Source organism: Eretmochelys imbricata, chromosome 7, assembly GCF_965152235.1.
Source record: "Eretmochelys imbricata isolate rEreImb1 chromosome 7, rEreImb1.hap1, whole genome shotgun sequence".
Lineage (NCBI taxonomy): Eukaryota > Metazoa > Chordata > Testudines > Cheloniidae > Eretmochelys > Eretmochelys imbricata.
The window spans coordinates 93,846,849-93,874,466 of record NC_135578.1 but is presented as its reverse complement, the minus strand read 5'-3'; the positions used below and the strand labels follow the sequence as shown (position 1 = coordinate 93,874,466).

At 37.7% G+C, this 27,618-nt stretch overlaps 1 protein-coding gene across 4 annotated transcripts in view; it reads left to right on the top strand.

Annotated features, from left to right (window-relative positions):
• The window catches only part of EXOC6 (exocyst complex component 6), a 175,199-nt gene that overhangs the window by 110,381 nt on the left and 37,200 nt on the right, over positions 1–27,618 (top strand). For 3 of the 4 annotated variants that reach the window (XR_013346701.1, XM_077822563.1, XM_077822564.1), the window contains exons 18-19: positions 2,234–2,413; positions 15,528–15,669. Coding sequence is in view for 3 of the 4 variants with exons in the window: in XM_077822563.1 (XP_077678689.1) it covers positions 2,234–2,413; positions 15,528–15,669 (322 nt within the window). In the remaining variant the exon portion in view is untranslated. Of the gene's footprint in view, positions 1–2,233; positions 2,414–15,527; positions 15,670–22,571; positions 23,080–27,618 lie in introns of those variants that run through there. The other variant, XM_077822565.1, reaches the window with a different exon arrangement.

The window sequence follows — 27,618 nt, the reverse complement described above, 5'->3', positions numbered from 1 at the left end:
CACAGCTACAGCAGTAGACAGACAGAGTTCTCTTCCCATTCCCTCAGGAGGGGGAGGAAGAAGCAGCAGGTGCCATTCTGCAAGAAAGGAAAGAGGAGGTGAGAGCAGAAAGAACCCAGTAGCAGTGGGCAGCTCTCTACGCCTCCCCTCCTGTGAAAAAATATATCCGTTCCCCTGTATCATCCCTGTTCCATCTCCCCTCTCCTTCTCTCTAATATTATAACCCCAGGTCTGGGAATCAGGAGAAGACCAGTCCCTTGGAGTTGCCTTTCCCCCCCCAGGTATAGCAGAGTGGGCAGGCATGAAGGACCTGTGAGCTACACGCCCCCACCACCCCCAGGCCAATGAGAGAGGGGATAAAAATCCCTGGGGAGCTTTCCCTCCCCCCAGGCCTGGTAAGGGGTACGGTACCTCCAAAGTTGCAGGAGGAATATAGTTGAGCTGGGAGGAAAAGGGCACATGTGAGGCTGGGGGGCAAAATTATATGAAATTATTGTGTGGCCCTGTGGGTGGAGTTAACGTGGAAGCTGGGGCACCAAACTGATGTAGTCCACCAGAAGGAGCATCGTTCCAAAGATGAGAACAGGCACAAATACCTCTCTTCAAAAAGGAGGCAAACAGCCTCCCGTAAGGCTCACTTCTCTAAACCTAAGACCCTAATTTTGGTCATCCAGGGGATTTCTGTTTTTGTGTAGAGACCTTTCTGAGGGATCGGCACTGGACTCGCTTGTCATCGAGAGGCTACAGGATGTTATTGCCAAACCACTCTTCAGTGCAGATTGCAAGACCAGGCAGGGCATGCCTGACAGAACTGCCCCACTACTGGAAGATGTGTATTCATTTTCCTCTTCCTCAGAAGAACATAGCAAAATTTCCTTCCCTGGGCATAGCCCCTAATCCCCAGGGTGGCACAATGTGAGTTTTGCAGAAAGTAGTGGGAAGAATCCTTGAGGGTTACCAGGGCCATTTGTTGTGTTTGAACTGGTGAAGGGACAACTCACATCCTCTTACACATCTCCAAGCAAATAGGCAACTGCTTGTTAGTCACAAATAGTGGAATCTGTGTGAACAATAACTTGAAGAAGAAAGAGCAGTTACATACCCTGCAGTAACTATGGGATTTTGAGATGTACATGCAAATTCCGCAACCTGCCTTCCATCCCTGCAAATCAGAGACTGCTCTTATGGGATTTTAATTGGCAAAGGAACTGAGGCACTTGAGGCCACTCCACTTTATGCCCTCGGCTTTGTGGGATGAGAGGTAATTCAGGGCACAGGCATGGCCCTACTGGACGCTGTTATTTGAAAAGAATCTGGTCTTGCCTACATGGGGTGCATGTGCACCAAGAGTAGAATCTGTGTGGACAACATATCTCAAAGAGCCACCGGTTCCTCACCCATACACCTGAGATGTATGAGAGGTTCAGGTGCTATGTGGGACATGACCTGCTCTGGGATTTATCTTATCTATTTAACTAACTCCTATCAGCATAGTATCTGAGCACCTCATAATCTTTAATATATTCATCATTACAATGTCCCTGTGAAGTAAGAAATTGCTGTTATCCCACAAAAAAATTGATATTGCTGAGGACGGATTGATAATGAGTGGTGTGTTCTGAAACCTGGTGTGTTATACTGTCATTTATGAAGAGGAAATGCATATTCATAAAATGTGCATTTTTTTTATTATTTAGGATGTATATTGTTAATGTAAAATCTTGTGATTCCTGGATGTTCAGCCATAACAGATATGATAATTAGGTTTTTTTATCAGTTTTCTTTGTAAAGGTATGCAAATAAATTTGTTCCTGGTCTGGTAAATTTTCATTATATGTTTCCAAAACGGAGTTAAAGATTTCCACTGACTGATTTTTGATTCTGACTCCAAGTCTCCTGGATGAATCTGAAGAATACTGATGTTGCTCTACAGCGAGATTCATTTTTCAACACCTTTATAGTACACATAACCATAGTATCTGAAAAACCATATTCAGGATGGTACTATGTTGATATTAAAAAAAAATTACAAAATCAAGGATTTAATTAAGTTGCCACTGGCAATGTTGTGCTTTCAAGCCACAAGTTACAGCATGGATTTAAAAACTAGTCAATGTTTTACTTGATTCCCAAAAAGTCATATGCTCTGTTAAATGACACCTCTATGAGTTATATCCATTTTAATAAAGTTTTGAGTGGTGATTATGCAGTATTGGGGTTTGGTTTTTTTCAGGATGCAAGACATGCAGCAGAAGGCGAAATATACACCAAACTGAACCAAAAAATTGATGAATTTATTCAGCTTGCTGACTATGATTGGACAATGTCTGAGTCTGCTGGAAGAGCTAGTGGATATTTAATGGACCTTATTAATTTCTTAAGAAGCACATTCCAAGTTTTTACTCATTTGCCTGTAAGTATACAAAATAGGCTTTGTTTTCAGATTGTTGGAGTCCTATTTTCTATAAATTTAAACTTTCTGATTTTGGAAGAAAATAGCTTTTAAGTAAATATTTTAGTGGGATAGACATGATTTCAGATTGCTTACATGCTAACTGATGCATTATTCAGTGTAGAATTATATAATATGATGAATGGAATTATAAAATATTTGTGAAAGATTTTACTTTCAAAGAAGAAAATAAAATGCAACATCTCAAAGCTTTTTTTTTTAACTAAACTACTAGTAGTAAATATTCATACTGTTTTTTAGATCTCATAAAACTTAAATCACTTAGTGCCAGATTTTCAAATGTTCATTTTAATTGTGCCTGCAAATTCTGTGGACAAGTCCACTGATCCACAGAATGCAAACCTGATTCAACCCATGCGCATTGTGCATGATTTTGAACAGCATCTAAAAATTTAAACCCAAAGCTCTGTTTGAGCTAAAATATTTTTTGTCCATAAAAGCTCCATAGGCTTCTTTCTACCTGTCTGAGTTCTCACTGAAACATCTTCATTCATGAGTCAGACAAATTCCTTATTTTCCTTCGTTCCAAGTAAAGAGGGTATTGTTCATCTGATTTATGTATCAATTATTATATTTCATTGTCTGACTGGTCACTTTTCAAGACAAGTGCACAACTACTAGAGTGGATTCTGCTCTCAGTTTATACCATTGTAGATCTGGAGTTACTCCAATGAAATTAGTGGAATTACTTCCAGTTTATATCAGTGCCACAGCAGAATTTGGACCAAAACATCTAGCCTTTATGGATTCATTACATTGTGCTTCAGCTTTTTCCTTGTTGTTATTGTTTGATGTGTGATTACTTTACCCACATTCAGTGCCTCTGGATGGGTGTATAATCTTATTAATAAATATAACATATTCCTATTAGTCTGGAGTTTCCACATCTATGTTGGAAGTTAAATCAAAAAAAGAATTTCACCTGTGAACACTATAGCATAATTAAAGTAGGTAAGGGAATTTGAGATTTTTTTGCTTTCCTCTAAAGCATCATATATTAGGCCATTTGTAGAGGGGACAAGATACTAGAGTTGGTGGACAAAGGGACAGATCTGGTATTCAAAATCTAATATTAAAGTGGTTTTAATTTTTTTCCCCACTCTTAAAGTATTCCTTTTTCACACCAGGTTAATAGTTGTGTGAAATATGAGGGATATGGAACATTTCTAATCCTCTTTTAGGGACAATGACTCATTAGTCATAACTGGTATACTTATATGGCTTATTGCCATTTGCACTCATGGTGGGATTCTAAATTTCAGTTTGGTGACACTGTTTTACATGTTAAGTAACCCTGGGTTTAGTGGGCTAACATAAGTGCCATTTCCTTGCAAGAAGTTGCCTATCTGTGCCAACATTGTAGCACCAAATGGGAAAGAATGGAAAGAAGCAGTTATATCAGCTAACAATTGAATAAAAAGAATGGAAGGGATATAAATTCATATTTTAGAGCATAACCTAACCTCTAGCTGAGAAGGTAAGGAAGAAACTTCCCCTGATGAATAGGTTATTCTATAATTCTCTACTTTTGGTTTCTTGTATTTGGTATTGGCCACTGTAGCGGACAGGATGCTGAACTAGATGGACTACCAGTCTGATCCAGTATTACAGTTCCAATAAAATGTAGGGTGGTATCTTTTTTTCTTATTCTGGGCATCTCTAATAGAATAACCTGGGACACATTTGCTTGACCTGGTTGATTTGTGAACAAGTCAACAAAATGTGGAAACCTGTTCCACAGACCTCTGTATATAAATATTAGTGAGAAAGTTGTAGAAATGATATGTAAATTAGTTTAGTATTTAATTATTTTCCTTGCCATTAGTTTCAACGTTTGATTTGTAATAGGAAATATTTGTCCTAAAAAGGATGTTTATAATAAAGGTATTTTCAATAGACAAGTCCACAAAGCTGCCTTGTTTTCATAATTAAATAATTTAATAAAACATAAATAAGCCTAACCTTAGAGATTTTGATGTCTTAAGCAAAGCTAGATTGTAATGTGCCATATATAGGATTTTGGATGGGATAGTTTTTAGATGGACTTTTCATTAACAAAATCAAAGCTTCACAATTTTACTTCAAGAAAATGTTGGTGCCTTATTGCATTGGTGGTAGAAATATCATGGATATTCAAACATATATTAATAGTTCAGAACTCTTTATATCCAGAAACTATAGAACCAAGTCCTGCTCATTTGGTTGTGGGTATGGTGAGGAAAGAAGAAGGTACAGGGAGCCTCTTCTCCCTCCACCCCTTGTGTATCCACATAGCAGAAAGGCAGAATATAATTCAGGTGTTTGCTAGTCTGGAGACATGGCCACCTTGCTCCCATGAGCTCTCCATAGCCTGATTCAGACAGAGTGTGCTACCTATTGGAGGATGGTCAGACTTCAGTCTACTTGTGCATATGCTTTGATATGATATGGCACAGCAGAATGTTACACATTATGATTCCTGGACATCTGACATTAGAACCTACTTCATTTTTGGAATATGTCTAACTACTTCTAAATGTATAGAGACAGTCACGTGTGTGTGTGCGTGTGCGTGTGTGCACGCGCGCGCCATGCTTGCATAGGGGCATATACTTAGATGTGTTTGCATTGATCGGGACATAACTTTAAAAAAACTGAATATAAAATGTAAAAACTTGTTTTATACAATTATACTATTTTATGTTTGAATCTAAAGAATACAAAACAGGCTCACTATGATCTAAGTTACTGCATCTAGGTACTGCATGGGAAAGATGACAACCCAAACTGTTCAGGTTTTGCTCTCATAGCAACCGTGGCATCACTGGGATGTCTCCCTAGCATTTTTTCTCCTTAAAGTTCTCATATACTCCAGGGCTGTAGGTGTACTGTACATTAGCAACAGTGTTAGCATAAAAGGCTTGAAAAAGGAAAATATTTTCTTTTCACATTTGTTAGTTCATCCAATTACCATTAATAGTAAAATTTGTGAAAAATTAAATTACATACAGAACAGAGACTTTATTTAGCCTTGCATTGTCCTAAAGCATTCCTAAGTATTGCTTGTATTAAATAGATTAATAAATTGCTAATAACCATGTGCTTTGTAGTTTGGATGTTAAATATACATGATGGAAATATTTTAAAGGAACCATTTAATTTTTATTTTAAATATTTTAATAAATATATAATTAATACTTATTACAATTAAAACTTGCTAGAAGATGAACTCAGAAAATGTTACTTGTGGAATGTATTACTTTGGATTTTTTATTTTGACATACAGCTCATTACCACTGAAAAAGACAATCTTTATATTAAGTACCCCTATTTCAATTGAATCACTTTTTTGTGTCTCTGCAAAATAATTTTTAATTTGTTTATTCCTTTTTTTCTTACATTTTCCAAGGAATTTTGACTTTCTTTGAATTTTAGACAATTTATCAGTTTGAGATAGCAAAATAATTTTGTCTTCTGTGAGTGTTAAGAATATCAAAAATGTATATAGCAAATTTAAGCCTTCCTAGATCTAGGTATTTTTCATTCATGCAGACTATGGCAAATAATTTTAGTACTTAATAACTAAGTACCAAGACTCATAAAATAAAAGTTTTCTGAAGAATTTTCTTCCCTTTTACTGATGCCAACATTTCTTTTGATGTTGACAGTACATTTTAATTTTTTGTTTTGATTGCCTTACTGGTTTCCTTCTCAGAATAACAACAATGACCATGCAGCTATGTCGGTAAGTAGATGCAAGATGAAGAAAAAGCATGTAAATTGAAAAACTATGAACTGCCTGCAGGCTTATTGTTTCAATATTTAATCACTTAATAAATTTCCCCCACCCCGCCAAAACCCTTCCATTTGTTTGATGACTCACTGGGTAACTCGTTGTGTGGTTGCATGCAAAAGACAGGTTAATTACTAACATTGGTCTTTCGTATTTTGGGACAGAAGGAGCCCTAAAAGCCTTGCAGAAACATGATAGGGTGTGCATTGTATCACAAATGAGATAATTCAGAGGAGACTTTAAGACCTTTTGGAAGTGAGGTCAGGTGGGAAAATGCAGCTGTGGGATGTGCATATGGAATAAGGTTAAAATGGAGAAACAGAGGCACAGAATAAAGGTTTGGTGAAAGTTCTTATGTTCCTTCTGGTGCACATACTGGCTGGAGTTGAAGGAATGTCTGCACTCAAATTTTTTTGTGTAAAAAGATGGTGGATTGCATTTAGGGATTCATCCATGCCCTGATTATTTTCAGGTCATCATGTTTTTGTAAAAAGCAGTTTACCTTGATCAACCACAGATTATTTCCATGATCATTAATAATGAAAATTGAGAAATTAATATTGGTTTTGTTAGCAATTGTTTCGGAACATGGAGTGGCAGAATTGCCTTTTTTTTTTTTTTTTGGTAATTTTACATGCATGTCGAATTTTGATGTATCATATCCAATTTGGTTTCATTTGATTGCATTAGGCTCATATTTTAAAAAATGAAAGATTTTGTAAGGCATTTATTATGTATGATTTTGAAGTAAATGTTAGAAACATTTATTTTTTAAAGTTAGTACATATTTTATATCTTTATTTTTGAGGGAAAATATATTTAAAGTAGATTGAGATGTTATTTTGTTTATGCTGTATCTAGGAAGCTACTAAATATCCAAAGAATTTCCAGAGTCCAGCTACCACAGGGTATGCTTTTTATTGAACATAAACATAAAGAGAGATGTAGAAAATGCACTATTAGAATTATAAAAATGATGTGCTTTTAGTAAAATAGAAACAAAAACACATATATTAAGTGTAAAGAAATATGTCAAAGTTTTGTGGGCTCAAAATTATTCCCTTTAAATGTTTTTTTCCTGTAGTTTTTGAAGGCCTGGATTCCTCAGTGTCTCCTTCAACAGCAGTCCTTTCAGTGGTGAGATACTAAAAACTCCATCATAGTGTGTATGTGTATATTTTAGTTCACAGCTTTGTATCTGGAGCAGCCAAACAGTTGGATTATTTTTAATAACACATCACTCCTAGGACTGGCTGTCCAAAGCAAGTTGGAGGAGTCCTGATCTCCAAATTTGAGGTGGAGAGTGTGTGTGTGTGTGTGTGTGTGTGTGTGTGAGGAAACAAACTTTCAAAGTAATTCGGAGGGTAGGGGGGTGCATAAACCTGAATAGTGTCCCTTAAATTGTTGCTTCTTTTAACAAATGGAAAGGAATGTTTGTTGTACATATATTATTTTCCTCCACTGTCCCTTACTTTTTTGACTCACATCTGTTTAGGATTATTTTCATTTTATTAATTCCAATTTTTAGCATCCATCCAAAGTTTGCTGTGGGTATTTTATCCAATTAAAACTAAAATGTAATGGTCTGCTATTACTCACCAAACCCCTTTAATGACAGTAACCCATCAAACAACCCACCATATTCCGTCAACCTGCCTTCCCCACCCTCCAATGACTGAAAGAAAAAAAAAGTGGGGGCTGAAGAATGTTCAGAAAATAGACTGGTAGACCAAAGAGAGTTAGGACCAATTTCTGAAGCCAAGATCCCTCATGAAAAATGCCCTACGAACAGCATTCTCTCTTCTGTATTGAGACAGCTGAAGTTTGAGTACCTCTATTCAAAGCCATCACCTTGAACTCCACCCAAAAATATATTGGAGCACTGGTATCCATGTTCTGCACTACGTTCAGTTTTCAAATGAGCTCAGTATGTAGCCTCATTTGCAGTGCATTATAGTAATTTAATCTGCCAGAGACAAAGGCATGCGTAACTGTAGCAAGATCTGCTTCCAGAGGGCACTTCTTGCAAGTCACATCTGGAAAAACGCACTTTTGACCAAAACTGCTACCTCAGTATCCAAGATTAGCCCAGAATCTTGAAAGGACAAATACCTGCCCTTAATCAGGGGTGCTTATATTAATTGATAACGCTTCCCCCACAGCACTCACGTTATTTTTGTCTTGTCCAGGTTGAGCCTTATCCAGCCCGCATTTCAGATAGACAGTGGTTCATTGTACAGGACATCATCAGCATGTTGAATGCACCATTGCCTTAGTCTCCTCATTTAACTTCTTAACCATCTCGTAACACACACACCTTTAATTTAATTCACTCCTGTTAATGGATTGGTAATGGTTTCTTTAACAGAGGCCTTAGAACAGCTTCCTAAAGGATAGCAAGCATGTTACCTTCCACCCCTAGGGAAATATTAACAGTCTTCATCAACAAAGATGTTCTAGCACTTCCATGCATCACAAATGAGAAAGGACATGGATCTGATTTGGTGACTGCTGGCTAAAACTTACAAAGAAAACTTGGTATATGTTCCCTTGAGATAATTTCCTGAGCCACAGTGGTAAAGAGCTCACTCCACATTTGACCGATTTGTTTTCTTCCAAGTAACTTGAAAATTCTTCACAGCAAAAAAGACTACTGTTTTTTAAAGTGGAAGCAGTCCAAATTAACCAGACTGTCAACCACTTGGAAGAGTTTCCCTGGGCAAGACTTTGGATGCTGTTTTGAAGGTGAAAACTACTTTCTTTGCTTTCTGCACAACCATTGTTGTTATTTATTATTTGCATTATGGTAGCATCTACAAGCCCCAGTCATGAATCAGGGTCTCATTTTCCTAGGCATTGTTCAAACACATAACAAAGAGACAGTCCCTGTCCTGAAGAGATTACAGTGGCATAAGACTTCAAAAAAGTCTTTTTGGCAATTGGTCACTCAGCAAGAGACTTTTTCATTGATGCTCAAGTAGTCTCCCCTGTCATTTCACCTGTTGCAGATTATCTCTAAACCAAGATGACCCAAGAGGAGGAAGACAGCAGAGACGCAATTTAGATGTCATTATGCAGATAGCAGAAGGCAAAAGTTAGTTAAGCCATCACTAGTTCAGTCAATTGGTTGCAGGAGTATTTTCTGAAGATCTTCTGGAAACTCCTCAGTTCGATCAATTTTTGAGGGTAGACCATTATGACAGGTCTCTTGCCCCAACAAAAGAAAGTGCCTAACTTCAAATGAAGACTATAATGGTGTATTCACAACAAAAATGTAATGGCAAACTCCATTCAATTGAATCCCACGCCAGATACCAGATCCAGTGTGCTCATTTCCATGCGTGGAGCCAACAGTCAGGATTGCGGCTGTCAGCCATGGAATTCCGAGTTGATTCAGAAGAATCATCATCTATTTGAACATTTGAAGTCCCCATGACTGATCAGTCTCAGCAACTCCAGCACCTTTCTGTGTGAAATATATGAGAATATGTGCATCAAGCCAATCTGTATGCTAATACTAGCCCCATCTTAGCCCCATCCTGGGATTCACAGACAAGACTATCAGATCTAATTTGGGGGCTGAAAATTTCCCATATGTGAGGTCAGAGTTTGAGGCTCTTGCTGAACCATCAAATTGTCTGGAGATAACTGCACCAGCAACATTAATAGAAAATATTTCTACATAAAATGTTCAACATACTGGCCATGCAGGAGGCATATAAGAGTGCAGGAAGGGTCATGGTCAATCATGTCTAGATTGCGAAAGCCTGGGAGTACTTCAGAATTTAGAGGGAGAGGGCACCTCACATGATACTCAAGCACCCCTTCTAGCTGATGCTCAGACAAGAATTGAGGATGAGGAAGTAAAGAAGGAAATAGGAATACCCAGAATTACCCTTGCTCTTGAAGTGGAGAAATAAAATGAATCTTAAAAACCACAGATTATGATTTATTTGTATTAAATTAGTGCCTAGAAATCCCAAATAACAGGCCTTGTGGTAGGCTTTGGATGCACACACAGTAAAAGAGAGCCCCTGCCCTGAAAAGCTTGCAGTCTAAATAGAGAAGAGCAGATAAAGCACAAGAATAAGGAATATAATTATCCTGGATGAAGGTGTATTCTGGTTCCATAAAATACTAGCTTGTTCAGCAGAAAGTTGCCCTACATTAGAAGAATCCCATTTCCTTTTCCTGCACCGAAAACCACAGACAGACTTGTAGCTGACATTGCATGGTGCGGAAAAGGAGGATTGTGTAGTCCACAGTGCTAGACTCTTGCTTCCTCTTTAATCTACATGCTAACACCTACCCTCTCTTTTAATGGCAAAAAAAGCAAACAATATTCAATGAGCTCCAATTAACATAAAAATCAATAGCCACATTTAAATGTTGAACTCCTTGGAATGGAAAGAATCTTTCTCTCTTTCTTCGGTGAATCATCTAGCATACATTTAGGTGCTATAAATTTACTAAATCATGATACCTGTTATGCGTCAGTAACGGAGTATGAGCCTCAACAGGTCACACAAACCAGCTGTGCCCTGGGCTGACTGATCCAGAGTCGCAGAAGTGGTGTGATATGTGCAGCTGAAGAAGATGCCCTTATGAGAGGTGTAGAGCAGGTACAGAGTTCGGGTAAATGAGCTTCCCATTCTGTTGAAGGAGCCAGCACATCTCCCAACACCGACACTCCTTGCTGCTGGGGTTGGCGTAATCCTATGTGATTTGTAACGGATCAGGATCAGGTCTCTTAACCAATGGTATGGAGATGCACTGTCTTTTGGAGCTGTGCAGCCCTTGTGTATCATGAAGCTGCTGCTGCCTCTGCTTTGCAGAAGCTACTAGGATTTGGCTGTATGAGTTTATTTTAATCTTCGGGTTCTTCTCACATAAACATCCTATATAAGCTTCACTTTTTTGGTTTATAATGTCACTATACCTATAAAAACTTAGGTCCTCATCCTACAAATCCATATATATGTAGCATCAAGTGAATGGGATGGCTTCTGTGAATAAAAGATACAGTCTTGCACCCTTATTTGGAAAAATCAGGATATCTTATAGCTTAAGTTCTGAGATAAATTAATTTTAAAACAATAGTGAATAATACCTGTTTCACAAGGATAAATGGGAATTTTTTTATCTAATAAGTGGACGACCAGATAGTTGAGGAGTTCTTTCAACAGTGATGCATGTATTTTGTTAGTACAAAGTTAAAGACTCTTTGCTGCTTTAGAGGAAGCTATGACTACTGAAAAAAAGAATTACAAATTATTTCTCAACATGAATCTTTAGTTTATTTTGATCAACCCCTTGGGGAGGAGGAATTACATAAATAGTAGTGAAATTATGTATTTTTAAAATTCTCCTACTATTTTAAGAAATAAATTTTTCATCAGTTTATCAAAAGTTGGATTTTGTTACTGCAGTTGTTAAACAAAACCATTCATGTGACTACTAAAGCATATGTATTTTAGTTTTCTTGCAGTGTTAGTAAGTTTAAAAATTACTTAATATCTTTTAATAAAATTAAATTAATTTTGAAGCTTAACTTTTTATATTTAACAGACAAGTTTTCTTATTTTCTTTTTCATTGGGGATGGTAGTTTGTGTTGGTTTATTGTTCTTGTGATTGGCAGTGAAAGCCTTATTTCACAGCTTGCAGTGAGGAACTATTGGGTAAAGGGTGGTGGTGCTCCACAAGCTATAGTCAAAAGCTGTCAATCAGAAGCCCACATAGGCTACTTAGAGAATGGGTTTTCTTACTGACTTCTCCAAATGTGGCCTCATGCTGTCTTTGATTGGCACTGCCTGGCAGGGAGGATGGATGAATCTGTCACTGACTGGTTAATTATGTTGCCGGTCTTAGCCTGACATCAGGTCTAAGTGGCTCAATACAAAACAAATTAGCAGATTGTAGTCATATTTCTCATTCTATATGCTTTGACTTTGTTGAATGCAGTCCATAAATCATATTGACTGACACCCTAGTGAATGATGAAAGCTGCTTTTGAGACAGCTAGCATGGATGGAGAAAGCAGTACCGTGAAGGTGCCATGGAAGGATGCATATGGCTGACCCTTTGGGAATTTCCTAGGAGCCAAATGTCTCTTTACTACAATTGTTCTTAAGAGAAAAGCTTTTGGGTACTACAGAAAGGATTTAATATGTCAGCAGATTCTTTTTTACAAGCTCCTTTGAAATATAAGAAGTTTGTCTAAGGGTTTTCTCTTTTTACAAACTTGTATTTCAGCAAAATGTAAAGGGTTCGTAAAAGTAGTTGCCTTTTAAAAAAAATTTAGCAGGTGTTTTTGCTAATAGAATAGGGTCCTTGTTTCCTGAAATTTGCATTGGTGCAGTAAAAGAATATGCTTAGTAGATACCGGCAATTATAACTCGTGTGAAGATGAGATGGTAGTAGTTTCTTCATAGAGGTCTGCAATAGTAGAATGCAATAAAACTGCTGAATTTATGCATGACATCAGATATGTTTATTTAATGTACTTGCTTGACAGAGTAACTTCAAAAAACCCCAAACTTACAAATGCTAAATATTAAGAATGTTTTAAAATTAACTGAATTAGTTTTATTCTGAAGTAGTAGTACATTATGATAATATTCATGGACCCTTAAGTTTCCTTTTAAAAACATCCATTTTGAAAAATATTGAAAGTAAGGATGACAAATTGTTACATGATATAAATTGGAATATAAATATAGTCAGACCTCATTTATCAGGTATGAATTTGAAATTATGTTTCACATTTTCTAAAAGAATTACTTGAATTTTTATTTTATCCTCCTATGAATAAGTGTTATAACCCTGTGCATTTTGAATTTGGAAATACTGAACATTGCAAAGTAAATCTATAAAGGAGTTTAAATTAGTTTAGTAGAGTAATAACTCAGATTCTTGTGGTTTACAGATAAGTTTAATAGATTTAGCCTTAGTTTTTTTAACCTAGATTTACAAAAACCTAGTGATCTCACTGAATAGTTGTAAATTATGTACCGTAAACTTCCCGCCTTATCACTCCTTGACTGCACCATGAGAACAATAAGCCTGTAGTTCAAGTGCATAGTTGGAAGTAATTTAAATGTTAGGATGTTTGCATTTTGTCATTTAAAATAAGCATTAAATGCACATATATTGATACTTATTTTAAAAAGTCCGACAGAATTATTTCATATCATGTATTTCTGTATCGTAACCGGTATCTTGGGCTCCAGTGCTATTGATACATGCCAGTTTACAACACTTAAGTTCAGAAGTTTGGTCAGAAAAAAGGTAAAATGGAATCTTTTGTTTATAAGAATACACGCTGCGTTTGCATATAAAATACATTGAATGTTAAATTTTTTCTTGACAACCTATTACTCTGCTTATACTGTTATTACATTATGGTGGCAGCATAAATAGGACATGGAGCTGATTTGATGGAGCAGTACATTAAACTGAAATGCACTAGTTGTTCCATTAAATCAAAATGACATTTCCATTAAGTATCTCAAACCTACTACATTGTAATTAAATGAATTGTGGTCCATTGGTTATCCTCCTCCCCTTTTTCCCCCCCATTCATATTGATGTTGTTTTGCTTGGGGAATAGAGCTGCATGTCTCCCAATGTAATTACCATTGGGTTTGGGAGACTTTTTAGCATGCTGTTCTTGCATTGTTTCTTACATTCCTTGTTGGCAGTTCATCTGTTTCAGTCAAATATGTTGTTTGCTCCTGCTTTACTTTTTTAAGGCTTTCAACTAAGAAATTGACATCTCATTTTAGATATAAAACTCCTTACAGTTCAAGGTGTCCTAATGCTAAAGATATACTGGTAAAAGTTGTTGGAAGTTCCCGTATGACATCAGAACAGAGTGCATAATATAATATCCATGAACAAAAGCAGGAAAAGTTCAAGGAAATTCCAGAATGTTACATTGTATTATGTATATATTCTTTTGATAAATTCAGTTATAACAGTAAATTGATGAAAACAACGCAAAATATTTAGGGATAGATTTTGCTCTCTGATACTCATAAACATACAACTCTCATTGAAATGAATGAGTTGTACTTACACAACTAAGGGCAAAATCTGTCTCTTTATCCTTTAGAAAATAGTCTGAATTGTTTTTTGGCCTGTAATTAAAATTATAGTAATAATTTAAAAGATAAAGTTATTTGTATTGCACAAGGTATACTAAATCATTTCTTCCCTATAAAAATATAGTATATTAATACTTGAGCTCTGTTACAAAATAAATTATATCATTAACTGAGATTGTTACATTAAAACATGTTTATTTAAAGGTACATTAAACCACAAGTTCAGTAAAGCATAACATTACAATTTAACACAAAGATTTCTGTGTTTTAAAAAGATTGCAACATTATGGGTAAAAGATAGCTCTAGTGAGGTAGTCATAATGAATAATTGTTTTGAAATTTCTTCTTAATTGGTTATCCATCTGCAGTGCAACTTTCATATTATTTGGTTTTAAATTAACATATTTGATTAAATCGTTTAGCATGTTCATAGCTAAATTGTGCTTTATTAGTCTCTTGTAACAGGAAATAATTTCTTTTGAAGGATTCTGCAAAAATTGTAATGAAAATGTAAATAACTGGATTGTGATTAGAAAATTATTTCTGTTTTGTACAGCAGAGGGCCACTATTCATTTTGTAAGTAGTTGATTTCCATGGACCATTATTTGACCTGTCAAATATTTTAAAAGAGTACGGACAGGCTTGAAGTTCGAAAGCAGCAGATTTTTAGGCTAGAAATCAACAGTTTAATATTTATATAATAATGAGCTATTATGGTAAAATACCCAGGTAAAAGCAAATGTTTTGATTCTATAAAGGTATTTGTCTGTTTTATGGTGTTACACATATGCTATATGCCAATTTCCATTCCAGTTTTCATTGTGTTCAAAAATGTCATCGTAAGGTTAACAACGTATTTCAGCAACGAATATTTTTTCATGACACTCTTCCAGTCAATAGTCTTGAAAAATATTTGGATTTGTCTATGAGACCAGAAAAATGACCAACTCTTGCTTAATACGTATTTGGTTGTGTTTAATACTCCTAAAGATTTAACTATATTCAAAACTGATAAAAGTGAATCAAATAAATTTTCATTAATCATTCAGTGTCTATTCTAAGTGTAGTTATTGTTAAGAATTTGTGTGTGTATATATAAAATAAAGTAATTCAGGCCATTATCTGGTGGTATACAATTTGCTTGCTATCTGACAACTTGTTACCCTTTTTATCAGGGAAAAGTGGCCCAGACAGCTTGCATGTCAGCCTGCCAACATCTTTCAACATCCCTGATGCAGATGCTATTGGACAGTGAGTTAAAACAGATAAGCATGGGAGCTGTTCAGCAGTTTAACTTAGATGTCATACAATGTGAATGTAAGTAGAGAATTCTGAATGTTACAGTATTTGTATGTTTCATTATAGCTGCCATGACATTAAAAAAAATTTCTTTATCTAAACCAGGTAGTGATCCTCTTCTATAGCATACAAAAATTTTGTCTTTTGCTTATGCTTTTATTTCACCTATATTTGAAAGTACCATTTTTGATTATGTAGATAACTGTGAGAATAATTTTCCAAATGAAGTTAAATTATTTAAATGAAAATATTAATTTATGACATCTTAATTTTTTAAAGGGTATTAAATATTCAGGACCCGAAAATGCTGACAGTTAGATGGTTTTAAATAAAGACCCTGAATATTAAGGCACTTGGAAAGTTTTCTAATGAAACTAAGCATTGCTTAGATTGAATTGTCCTTCTATTGTGTCTTCTAGTAGCATAATAATCACTATTTAATACAAAGGTATAGTCTACCATAAAATTACACTCAAAACACTATGTTAAAAGAACATTAAGGTTTCATAGTTAGCCACTGAAAACTTAGGAAATGCCAGAATAGAGGTTGCCTGTGCAACCTTAATTCAATCCCCTTTGTGCATCTGCATTATGATACAGTCTTTAATTATATGATCACATACTATTTTTTCCACAGACCCTGCCTCATTCAATGCACAGGATGGATGGTGCTCAATTAATGAGTTAAATATTTTGTCTCATTGTTCAATGTGTGACCCCAGGCCTTATTTACCTTATTTATTATTGAAATCTTGCTGTAAATACAGAATAATAATTACCTCATACGCTTTCTATGGCACTCATTGCTATACTTAACTGAGTGCTTCATAAACATTTATTAATCTTCACAACATCCCTATGTGATGAGTGGATATTATTCCATTTTACAGATGGGGAGCTGAGGCATAGAAAGATTAAGGTCAAAAGTCCCGACAAACTTGGGTGCCAGCTTAGGTGTCCTTGAGACTCCATGGGCCTGATCTTTCAGAATACTTAGCTTTATACAGCACTTTATATATTTAAGCAAGTCTCACACTGACTTCATATGCAGCTGTGAGCACTTAGCAGTTCTGGAAATCAGACCACAGTGTCTCAAGTTGGACTCCTAGGAAATGAGAAACAGTCAATTAATTACCACCTGTGAAAAGTTTGATTTAAGTGACTTGCCCAGCATCACATAGGAACTCCATGTAAGAGGCAGGGATGGAATCCAGTTCTCCAGGTCAGCATTCAACTGCCTTAACCATGAGACCATCCTTTCTCTTCCTGCAGTCCCCCTGCCTCATTCACTACACACCTTTCAATTTCTGCAGTGAGGCAGATATCATACAGACAACAGAATAGATCCATCCTGTGTGCTAAATGAGGTAGGGAGCCTGTGGAAATCATGTAGTTAAAGACTGTACCATAATGTATACATACAAGGGGACTAAATTAAGGCTTCATAGACAACCTTAATTCTGGCATATCCTAAGTTTTGAGTGCTTGATTTTGCAACCTTAGTAATGTTCTTTTAATGTAGTTTTTGTGTGTAATTTCTGAAGTTTGTAAAAAAAGCAAACTGAAAAAACAAATTCAAATATGTAGCATCATGTTAACATCCACATGGGTCATCAGCAGGATTGGAACCTTCATCTCCTCAGCTGAGCCCTCTGTCTTGTGTGCTAATGGAGTAACTGATAGCAATAGTAGGTTGTCTTTCTCTGTGGACCAGCTCTAAAGGAGGATAAAAAACACACTTTGCCAGTGGGTTTCATAGATTTTTGCTGACAGATGAAGAATGGTGAGGCTCAGGAAACTTGGATTCCAGTCCAAATTCTGGAGGAGAATGTGATCTAGTGGGCACATACTCTTCTGCCTGTTCTCCCCAAACTCAACCCCTTCTGCTCTATATTCACCAATCTGTCCTTGTCCCAGACCTGGGTCTCTTCCCACCCAGGGCTCTTCTGTTCATTTTTCCTTGCCTACCCAGTGCCAGTCTCCATTCCTGCTTCTCATTCCAGTCCTAGTATCCTCATCCAAGTTTTTACCCCCAATCCTGTTTCTCTCATGGGCTCCCAGTCTCCTTGCCTAATCAGTTCCAACCTGCCCACCTTCCCCACCTCTGTCTCCTTCCTCAAAATGTCCCAGTCCCCCACTCCTTCTTTCTCCTTCTCTCCTCCCGCTCTCAGTTCCAGTGTTCACTAGGCTCAGTGTTCCAGTCTAGTCTTTTTCCTCTCTCACCATCTGGCTCTTGTCTCTTCTGCGTTCAAGTCAGGCAGCTTCATCCTCCAGGGTGCCTGGGGGAGGAAGCACAGGAGAAACAGTTTCCCTGCTCTCAGTTCTCAGCGTCAGCCTACACCCCAGCCCAGAGCAGTTGACAGCAGCAGTTGCAGGGTTAGAGCAATGTCCAGTTGCTTTCTAGGGATGTTGCATGCCAGTCTGCTCAACACTAGGAGCAACCGAGGAAGGAATCTTTAGACATTTTGGATGCTAATCTATTAAGAAGTCTTTGCAGAGAACATTCAAACTGAGTTTTTTTTTTCCAAAGGCTTATTACTTGGCTAAATTTGGGCAGACTTTCACAGGAATATCAAAATGCATGTGCCACCATGCCAAATTTTAAATACCTACCCCAAAGCATGGGGTTACTAGAGCTTTACAAAGGAAAGGTCACAACTTTTTTAAATGTCAAAGCCTATTTTCCCTAGCCTTGTTCTCAAAAATGGCAGAACCATTTTGGCTAAAACTTTAAAAAAAAAATCAGCTTGAGGTATTTTTCAACTTGGAAAATTCTAGCCCAAACAGTAAAAGTTTGGCAAAGTTATAAACGGAAAACAAGGTCTATAATAGGTATATTAATAACAGGCGGTGCTACCAACCCTGTCAATAATAAAATGTAATATGTATGGCTCTTATGATTCAGAAGTTGAAGGCTATTTTATGATGTCTAGAGTGATATTTATTATGGCTGAAAGTGTTGCCCAAGGAACCATTACATATAGTAGACTGGAAGTTCCAACCATTCAAGAGAATATGTTAGATTAAACAGAACTGTATTGTGATATATTTCATATTCCTGAAAGGAAAGACCTTACTAGAAATTGTTTTGTTATGTTCATTATTAGAGCCCCGTGATTGTAAAAAAAAAAATTTATGATTATTTGTTTGATTTTTGGGGAAGTTTATTTCATTTTATCGTGGGAGGTCCTGAGGGGATGGGAGGGTGGGGAGGCTCTCTGGGGAGGATGGGTGCTACCCTGGGGACTGGAAGGCCTTGAATGTTGTTTGGGGGGAGAGGTGCAGAGCAAGGCTGCCTTGCATTCACCCCACAGTGGTGGCTCCTGTCCCATGGGGCTGGACCCAGCTCCCCTTTCTGGGCGTTGCAATGGTGGACCCCTAGCACCTGGGGTCACAATGCTGCTCAGGATTGGCCTGACCACCTTGCGACCTGGCACACAAGATTGTAGCATGACTCAGGTTTGGCCCGTCTACCCTCTGTCATGACGGAGGGGCTGGGGGGCCAAGTCTGAGTGATGCTTCAACCTGGAATGGCAGATTGCAATGCCCAGAGCGGGAAGTCATGCCCAGTCCTGTGTTGGGGTATGTTTTTCATTTTATTTCTCTTTACAGGTTGTTTTTTCTTTTATTGCATATTATTTTGCATTTGTTAAAAACACACAGGGTGCTGCTGTTCATTGTCTCAATCATCCCCTGCTTACCCAAAAACTGGCTGTAATAAATGAAGCATAACAATTTACTTTTTTGTTAGAGGGGGAAAAAATTAAACAGATTATGCTACCAACAAATTAACTGTTATGATAGTTTAATGTAGTAACAAAGGCTAAGGGCTATCCCTCAAGTATGGGTTCACCTAAAGCCCACCACAGGGTATCTTATCTGGCACTTTTGTGGCATTTTTCAATTCTTTCACTTTTTTCTCTCAAGCGTCGAGTTAACTAAGGTCTCTGCATAATCTACCTCCAAGTCAAAATAGTCTTGCTTCTTTCATTATTATTATTATTTATTATTTATGTACTTAAGTAGCATTAAAGATGTACGTGGCACTTTGGTCAGGGAATCTGTTATTATTTGTTCTACAAAGAGCCTCCAATGTCAGGATTCTCCTGCAAATCCTTCCTCATGAATAACTCTTACCCATGCAAGTAACTGCATTAAATCAATGACAAAAGAGTATACAGGATCAGGCCCAAATTAAGACAAGAACAACAGGAGTAGATGCCAGTGTATTTGAGGAAGGTGTTTGAAGTTTAAAGGGTGGACAACAAGAAGACAAGTTCATGGAGTTGCTTGAGTGAGTAATGCATGATCTTAAAGATTGCAGTCTTATTCGTCATGTTGCTGAGACGACAGTTTACTTTGCCTTCTTAAAGAAATGTGTTTGAGACGTAGTTTAAACGCAGGATGGTTGGATTTAAGAAGCTGAGAGGCCTGGTCATGCCTCCAAAGCACTGACAGTGCCTCCATGATAGCTTGCTAGGGCATTCTAGCATTCCAGGGCATTCTAGGTCTATGTTTTGCTTAGTGCTCCTTCACTTCCCTGTACTGACTTACAAGTATCCAGGGCTGCAGGGGGTGGCGGCCTCCACTGGGTTTCTAATCCCCAACCTGCAAAGGCAGGCAGGGAATAGGTGGGCAAGGACAGAGGGTGGGCAGAGCCTTTGTCAACCCCCAAACCCCACCAGCCTGCACAGATGTGCTGGTGCAGAGGAGGTAATCTGGTCCAACTATAGGGCTGGCACAAATTACTCCCATTTGCCCCTCTTCTCCTTCCCTCCCCCAAGCAAGGGGGAGCCAGGGTATCCCTTGGTATTCTGCTGTTAATTGAATTGTCTCATTAGCACTGACCCCCCCACTTATTAAGGCAACTCCTATCTTTTCATGTACGGTATATACCTGCTACTGTATTTTCCACTCCATACATCTGTTGAAGTGGGTTCTAGCCCATGAAAGCTTACGCCCAAATAAATTTGTTAGTCTCTAAGATGCCACAGGACTCCTTGTTGTTTTTGCTGATACAGACTAACATGGCGACTGCTCTGAAACCAGGGACCAGATTGTGATTCTGGCACAATAATGAATAATGAAAAGTGTTGGGCAACCTTAACTACAAGCATTGCTAACAGCTCTACCTATAATTCCTATACAATTAATACATATGTTTGCTATGTATAAATATGTTAGAGTTTTATTTAATTCTCTGAAAAAATTCTTCCTTTCCATCCCTTCCTGAGATAGTTATTAATTTCCTGACAGAATCTTTGAGGATATGCTATTTACAGCCAGATTGTTATGTGGTTTATGACTATAAGACTCTGTGTGTATGTGTAAAAGTCATAATTGACTATGTGTACTACATTAACTTCCTACTCCCTTCCTTTCTAAAAAGTTGTACCTGAATGTAAAGACAGATTTAGTAGGAACTCCAGAGCCACTACCATATTGCTCATTGCTCATTGCTCAAATGCCATGGGGTTGGCTGAAACAGTGATGTAATGTTACTTTTACTTGCACAACATAATGACCTGTTCATTGCTTGAGACCCAACAATCTACTCCTGAATGTGGGTTTTCTGCCCTCTATTAGGTTGAGAGGGAATGCTTTTCCTTTTCCAACTTTTACTCAGCTAGGATAATTAACTTACATTTTCTATATGTCTAGAAATGAAATTAAATAAACTGTAATAATCTTCCAAGCCCATGGTTTTATTGACCTTTCTTTTAGATTTCATTATATGTTTCAAAGAGACTTTTATAGTCTGCCTCCTGAATATTCTCCCAGCAGCAGCCCCTCCCTCCTCAGGCCATACAGGGAAAGTGTGCCATGATATCACAGAGAAGGCAGGGTTCCAGTAAGCTGTGCTATAATCTTAGCATCTCTCTAGTGAGAATGCTCTAAGTGACTTCTCAGTCACATATAACTTCCTTTTTTACATTTTCCTAAACCAATTGAAGGATTTTGTTTTTAATCAGGACTGTGTCTCTACAAGTTCTAGCTTTTTTGCTATCGTCCTGCTCAAAAACGTGAGGTTAGAATGTTTTTACAGTGAGAAGTCTGATTTTTAATTTTCCCGTAACTTAAAATTAGCCAAAAGGATAATGTTCAAAGTTTCCCCCCAAAAAATAATTTAGTATATAGCAGAGACTAAGCATGGAAAATTTCAGACCAAAATGTGAATGTTTCTGAAAGTTGTGTGTGTGTGAGGGACAAGGTGAGGGACTGGGGGAGTAATAATTTTATAAACTGTTTTCATGCTTAACTAAAATGGATAACCCCAGGTGCCTTGTAGCATTTATTTTTATATACAACTGTTGGTAAAATTTTAACTCTTTCTGCAATGTTTTTAATGTATAACAATTTCTCTGCAAATCGATTTTGATCAAATATATTTCCTTCGAAGTGTTTAGCTACAGCTAAATAAGCATTTATGTAATGTTTGCTGAATAAGTATCTTACAAAAAATACCATCTTAAATGTGCAAAATAGGAGGGTAGGCACCATAGTCTGCCTAGAGCTTGCTTTGTTGTTGGAGATTCATTCATAAGGTCTGTCACAGATGCATTCCAGGCATTGCTGTGCTGGCTGTGATTTATGTTCTTGCTCATCGCCGTCATCCAGCTTTATTCTTTGACATTTTTGGATTAATGGCTATGACAGTGACATTTCCATTAGCACTCGGGATGTGCAAATAATTCACAAATGGCAGGTAGCTTCCTACTGTATTTGATAAATGGATTTGATGTTTTATTGACCCAGGGAAGTGGAGGGTATATCAGATGCATTCTGAATTCGAAAGTTTTCAGGTATAATGCAGAAAGTTCAGTGCTTATAAATAGCCGTTTTAATTATTTTAATTCTTAGCAACATTCTAATCTAGACATTTGTTCTGATTTTAATCATACTTTTTTTTATTCTTTCAGGTTTACAAGTAGTATATTATACAAACGGGAGATGGAGAGAACAGTGGCAAAAATTTGATTTCCTGTAAAATTTGTTTCCTTAAAAAAATTGTTAGTGAATTTAGTGTTTGAAAAAGATTCTGTATTAACCTCCCTCAAGACTGAAATTTTGTTAGTCATAAAACAAGTACAAGGACTAGTGATTCTTGTGGGAATGGAGGAAGAGCTCTTGTGGCATGCTCTGAGATTTCACAATCCTGCATTGCATTTTGAGGATCCATACTGGTTTACATTTTAAAGAGGCAGATCAGCAGGGCTCAGCAGCGAGGTTACTTGCTCCTGATGCTAGAGAACAGAAGGAGCAGATTACCTGGCTGCTTCAAGATGAAGTTCCTCTGATGCTAAAAGAGGAAATTATGTTGCCAGGCCTTCCCATTTCCAAGGAGACAAGGGTGTGAGAAGAAAGAGAAATGTTAAAGAAACATGTTGTGACTGGTCTGTCTCCAGGAGAAATTTGGGGGGGGGGGGGTTGGGGAACTTAATCAACTTTTCCCAAAATCTTAAAAGTTTTGGATTTGATTCACGGGATGGGTGGAGGTTTTGCAGGTGTTCTTACTGGAACTGAAGTAGTTGTTTTATTCCCTATATATTATACAATGTGAAGAGTATTTTGCAGTCTTTTATATCTGTGGTAATCTGCAGCTAGTATGAATGGGATAAGTTTAGGGTTTCCCAGGTTTTTTTCTGATTATCATTTAAGAGGGGTCACTGAAGCCTGTTGCAGAAAAGCTACAGAGAAATCCTCCTGCTTGCGCCAGAATACGAGTACACTGAGGGGAAGTGGGGTCACCTCCTGAAGATAAAACTCACAAACTGTAGCAGGCTGTTTGGGTCTCTCCCTGCAATGCAGTGGGTAAGAGTAGCAGGAGTTTGTTTGGGGAAGGGAGATTGCTAGGAGAGACTGAGCACTGGTTCTGGTGGAGAGCCACAAGTACACAGAAAAAGCTTCAGGAAAGAATCCAAACTTTTGGATTTTCTGACTTACAAACACATTAGATGTGTGCCCACCACTAATAATATATCATCGGATATATATGCATGTAATGTTCTAAAACGACTGTCATTGCTAAGATTATTTGGTAATTTATAATATTAAATATAAGTAGAAATGTTTCCTATCTAAGGTGACCGGAACTAAAATTGCTTTTTGAAAATAAAAACTATACCTGAAAGTATGTTTAGATCCACAGTATTTGAAATCATTTAAATATATTTATTAAAATAGAATAAGACCTGAAGCAAAAGACCTGTTTGTGGGAAAATTTGACTTGCCATGGACAGTGTCTGTCAAAATATATATTTAAATTTGGGCTTATGCTTGGCATAATTGTAGAACTCAGGGTCTGTGGTTTAAGGGGATATAAAGTTTTAATTTAAAACATCATGCTATTCTGGATATATTGACATCAGCATTTTTTAATGAAATGGTAACTGATTTAGAAATACTAATAGCGAGAAAGTTACCAAAGAGTTTTGCTATATCATTATTTGTAAAAGATAAAGAGCGACATCCTGATGAAGGATTAAATGTCACAAAGAGGCACACAAAGCTTAGCAGGCCTCATAACCCACCTGTGCATCAGCCTGGCTGACACTTACGGCAGTTAGGCTCGTGTGTAAGAGAGATGGAAGGGATTTGCACCCAGTCCATAAAAGGACATAGAATTGCAGAAACTTCTTGGGAGATAAGAGGATTAATGCAAATCAGCTCCTGCTGCCATTCCCGTCCAACCACTCTCTCATAGATCTTCCCCTTTTTTGCCATATTGTGTCTGGATAGGGTTGCAGCAGCCTTAGGGGGAAGAGGTAATTTGGACCCTATTTCGCTTTATTTAACCCTTTTGCAGGTGGCCTCACATACAGACAAATAAGAGGTTGAGGAGCCAAAGCCCTATTGTTTCTTTGCAGGAGACCGTCTCCTGCTCCATAGCCTACTCAGTCTGCTGGCTGAACTCCCCTTTCCTGGGAAGTGATGTTGGCACTAACTCACCTGAGGTCATCCTTCATGGCAGTTTGGGGGAAGAGAGGGACAGTTCAGTGGGCAGAGTTGGGTGGTGACTTTTAAGTGCTAGTTGACAGCCTCAGGGAAGGTCCCCTCAGGGTATGTTGAGCAGATGGGAAATCCAACAGTGCTGCAAAGCTGCTAAAGGCTCTGTGATGCTGAAATGATTTTTGGGTCATGATTTGGCCTTAAATCTTCATGTTCTGGGGTTAAAAATTAATTTACAGCTTTGCTGTCTTGAGTTAGAATCCAAGAAGCAATGCTATGAAGGTGAAGAAACAGCTGTGCTCAGTTAACTTATGACCTTAAGCATGTACCGAAATTTAAGTTTCTGTCACTTAGGTGCAAACCATTCATTTCTGCTCTGAAAGTAAATGTTGAATTTCCAGGCCTGTATACTGAGCAAGTGACAGACATGAAGTGATGGTTGCATATGCTTAGGGATCATTAATAGGTAAGGATTTTTTGTCATAAAATAAATAGTAGACCCTGGCATTTTGTTAAATATAGAATATCACTGTTTACTGTTACAGATAACCTAAATTTCAGCATAGCAGAGATGTTCTTTGTCTTAAGATATAAATTAAAATAATTGTGTACTTATTGGCAGAGTTTGTGAGGCCTTACAGCTTAACTTGATGGCATTTCTGTGTTTGGATGTAACATGATAATATTTGAACGCCACGTCCAATCAACTCTAAAATTTCAGGAAACATTCCAAGCATCAATGAGCAGAACACTATTGATTTGGGGGAAAACTGGAAAACCAGAGGGGAGAAATTGGGGACACAAAGATCTGTTGCCATTTGTTTAGCACGGCCACAGCTTCAGCACCTCTGCAATTGTCTGTAGATCAAAGAACTGGTTAATGACACCAATTAATACTTTCCAGCATAACAATACCTCTATTTCATCTCTGCCCATTCTCCCAATCGGAGAGGGGGGATGGGGAAACCTGGCATGTGGGATGGGGGGAATTGGGAAATACACACAGCCCCTGGCATGAGGAGAGAATGGGGGACCCTGGTAAGAGATGGAATGGGGGATTAAGGAGAAGAGGGGTATGGGGGCAAAAGGAGGGAAGGAGGCAATAAGAAGTATGGGAGAAAAGGGGAGTACACAGAATTCCTGGCAGGGGGAGAGTCAGGAGCCCTAGTATGGAGGGAAAGGGGGGGAGCATGGGGAAGAGGGAAATGGGATGCACCCAGAGTCCCCTGGTATGGAGGCACGCAGACCTCCTGACAGCAGGGAGAATGGGGGACCCTGGTATGAGCAGAAAGAGAAGGGCGAAGGGGGGCGCACACAGCTCTTCTCACATATGTGTGGGGGAGAATAGGGGATGGTGTCGGGAAGAGGAATGGGAGACATAGAGTCCAGGCATAAGGTAGGGGAACAGGGGGAGTGTTGCAGGGAGTCCCTGAAATAGAGGGGGATGGGACGGTGGCACAGAGAGAATTTGTTGGGAGGAATGAAGGAATTCAAAGAATCCCGGATTGTACACTGAACTTGGCCTATAAAATCTAAAGGGTTTGCGACTCCCTAGGGTTTATTATTTAAATGTACATCCTTATTTTATATGCAAAAGTTAGTTAAAAGAACAAAACGTTCACACCAGAAAATACCAGAGTTGAAGCTGTCTGCACAGTCTTAAAACTTGGCCTCCTTTTGCATACATTTTACTATCCATATTTTAATTACATAATTGCAAATTATTTCTGCTTTGCTCCCAAGCTTCATTAAGTGCATGGGCTGGATGTTGAATGATGCAGGGTTGTGTAGTGAATGCATATTTGTGTTAAACAGTGCCATTAGTATGCTGGGAGACCTGTGAACAAAAAGAGGGTGCATGAACTAAATACTGTACATTTTCTTATGACTTGGCCAAACCAAAGATTTTTACCAGGCCACAATAATGCATATATGCAACTTAATTCCCTGCCAGATTTCAAGTTTCTCTCCCAAACCCCTGAGGATTTTTTAATGGCAAATCTTGCAATTTTCTCTCTATCTATCTTATACAAAATGTCTCAATCATTTTTGGTCAAATTAAAAAAAAAATCACTCTCAGGCTGAGAACAAATATGGAGGATTTTTTTCCTGAAAGATAAAAGTATGGCAACATTTTATCAGTATCTAGACAGAACCCTTTAGAATGGATACACTGACAACCTTAACTCTAGATGTTACTTTTGGTCCACTTAAAACATTCTGCAGTATAAAATACCTAATTAGCGTTATAAAATGGTCATGGAAATGTGGTAACCCAGACAAAAATCTACTTGTCTGACCTTTGCCATAACTAGGGTCCCTTCTGGCTTCAAAATTATATCTATAATCAGAGGAGATGCTAGCCCATTGGGAGCCCTAAACAGGAATATTTTGGGGGCCCCACCCCACACACAACTCATAATAAAAAAAACTGTCCATAAATTACATAACACATTTTTGAGTGATTTTCAAGACCCATCCGCACCTTGTAACACTGAAACAAACACAAAAAATTGAGGACCTTTCCTCCTGCCCAATTCCCCCATTGCATTATGTAATTTACAGACTGCCCCGAAAGAGCGGATATCTTTAGGCTACAGCTCATTTAATTCTCTTCCTTAGATGTTCTCTATGGCAAGTTGCTGAAGAAATCCCCGATGTAAGAAACTACTGGGCTTCAGGAACACATCAAATGTAATTCCCATGAGCTTGGCACTGTATTTGACAACTGGGCTTGACAGAATTACAGTCCCTGTCCTTGGAAAAAATGGCAGTCATGGAATGCCTACAGAAGATAATAGTAGGATATGTTGTCATTTAGAGTTGGAAGTAGTGAAGAAGTGTGGTTTCACAGTCCAGGAAAATATGAGGAGATTTTCTTATGCTAGTAGGTGTGCAGGCAATGTTTTCTTGATATGGTTTGTTTAACAAAAGAAGCTAATACTTTCTCTTTAAAATTTAATTTTTGGCAGCTCTCCTCCCACCAATGCTTCAAACTTTATTTTTTACAAAAATACT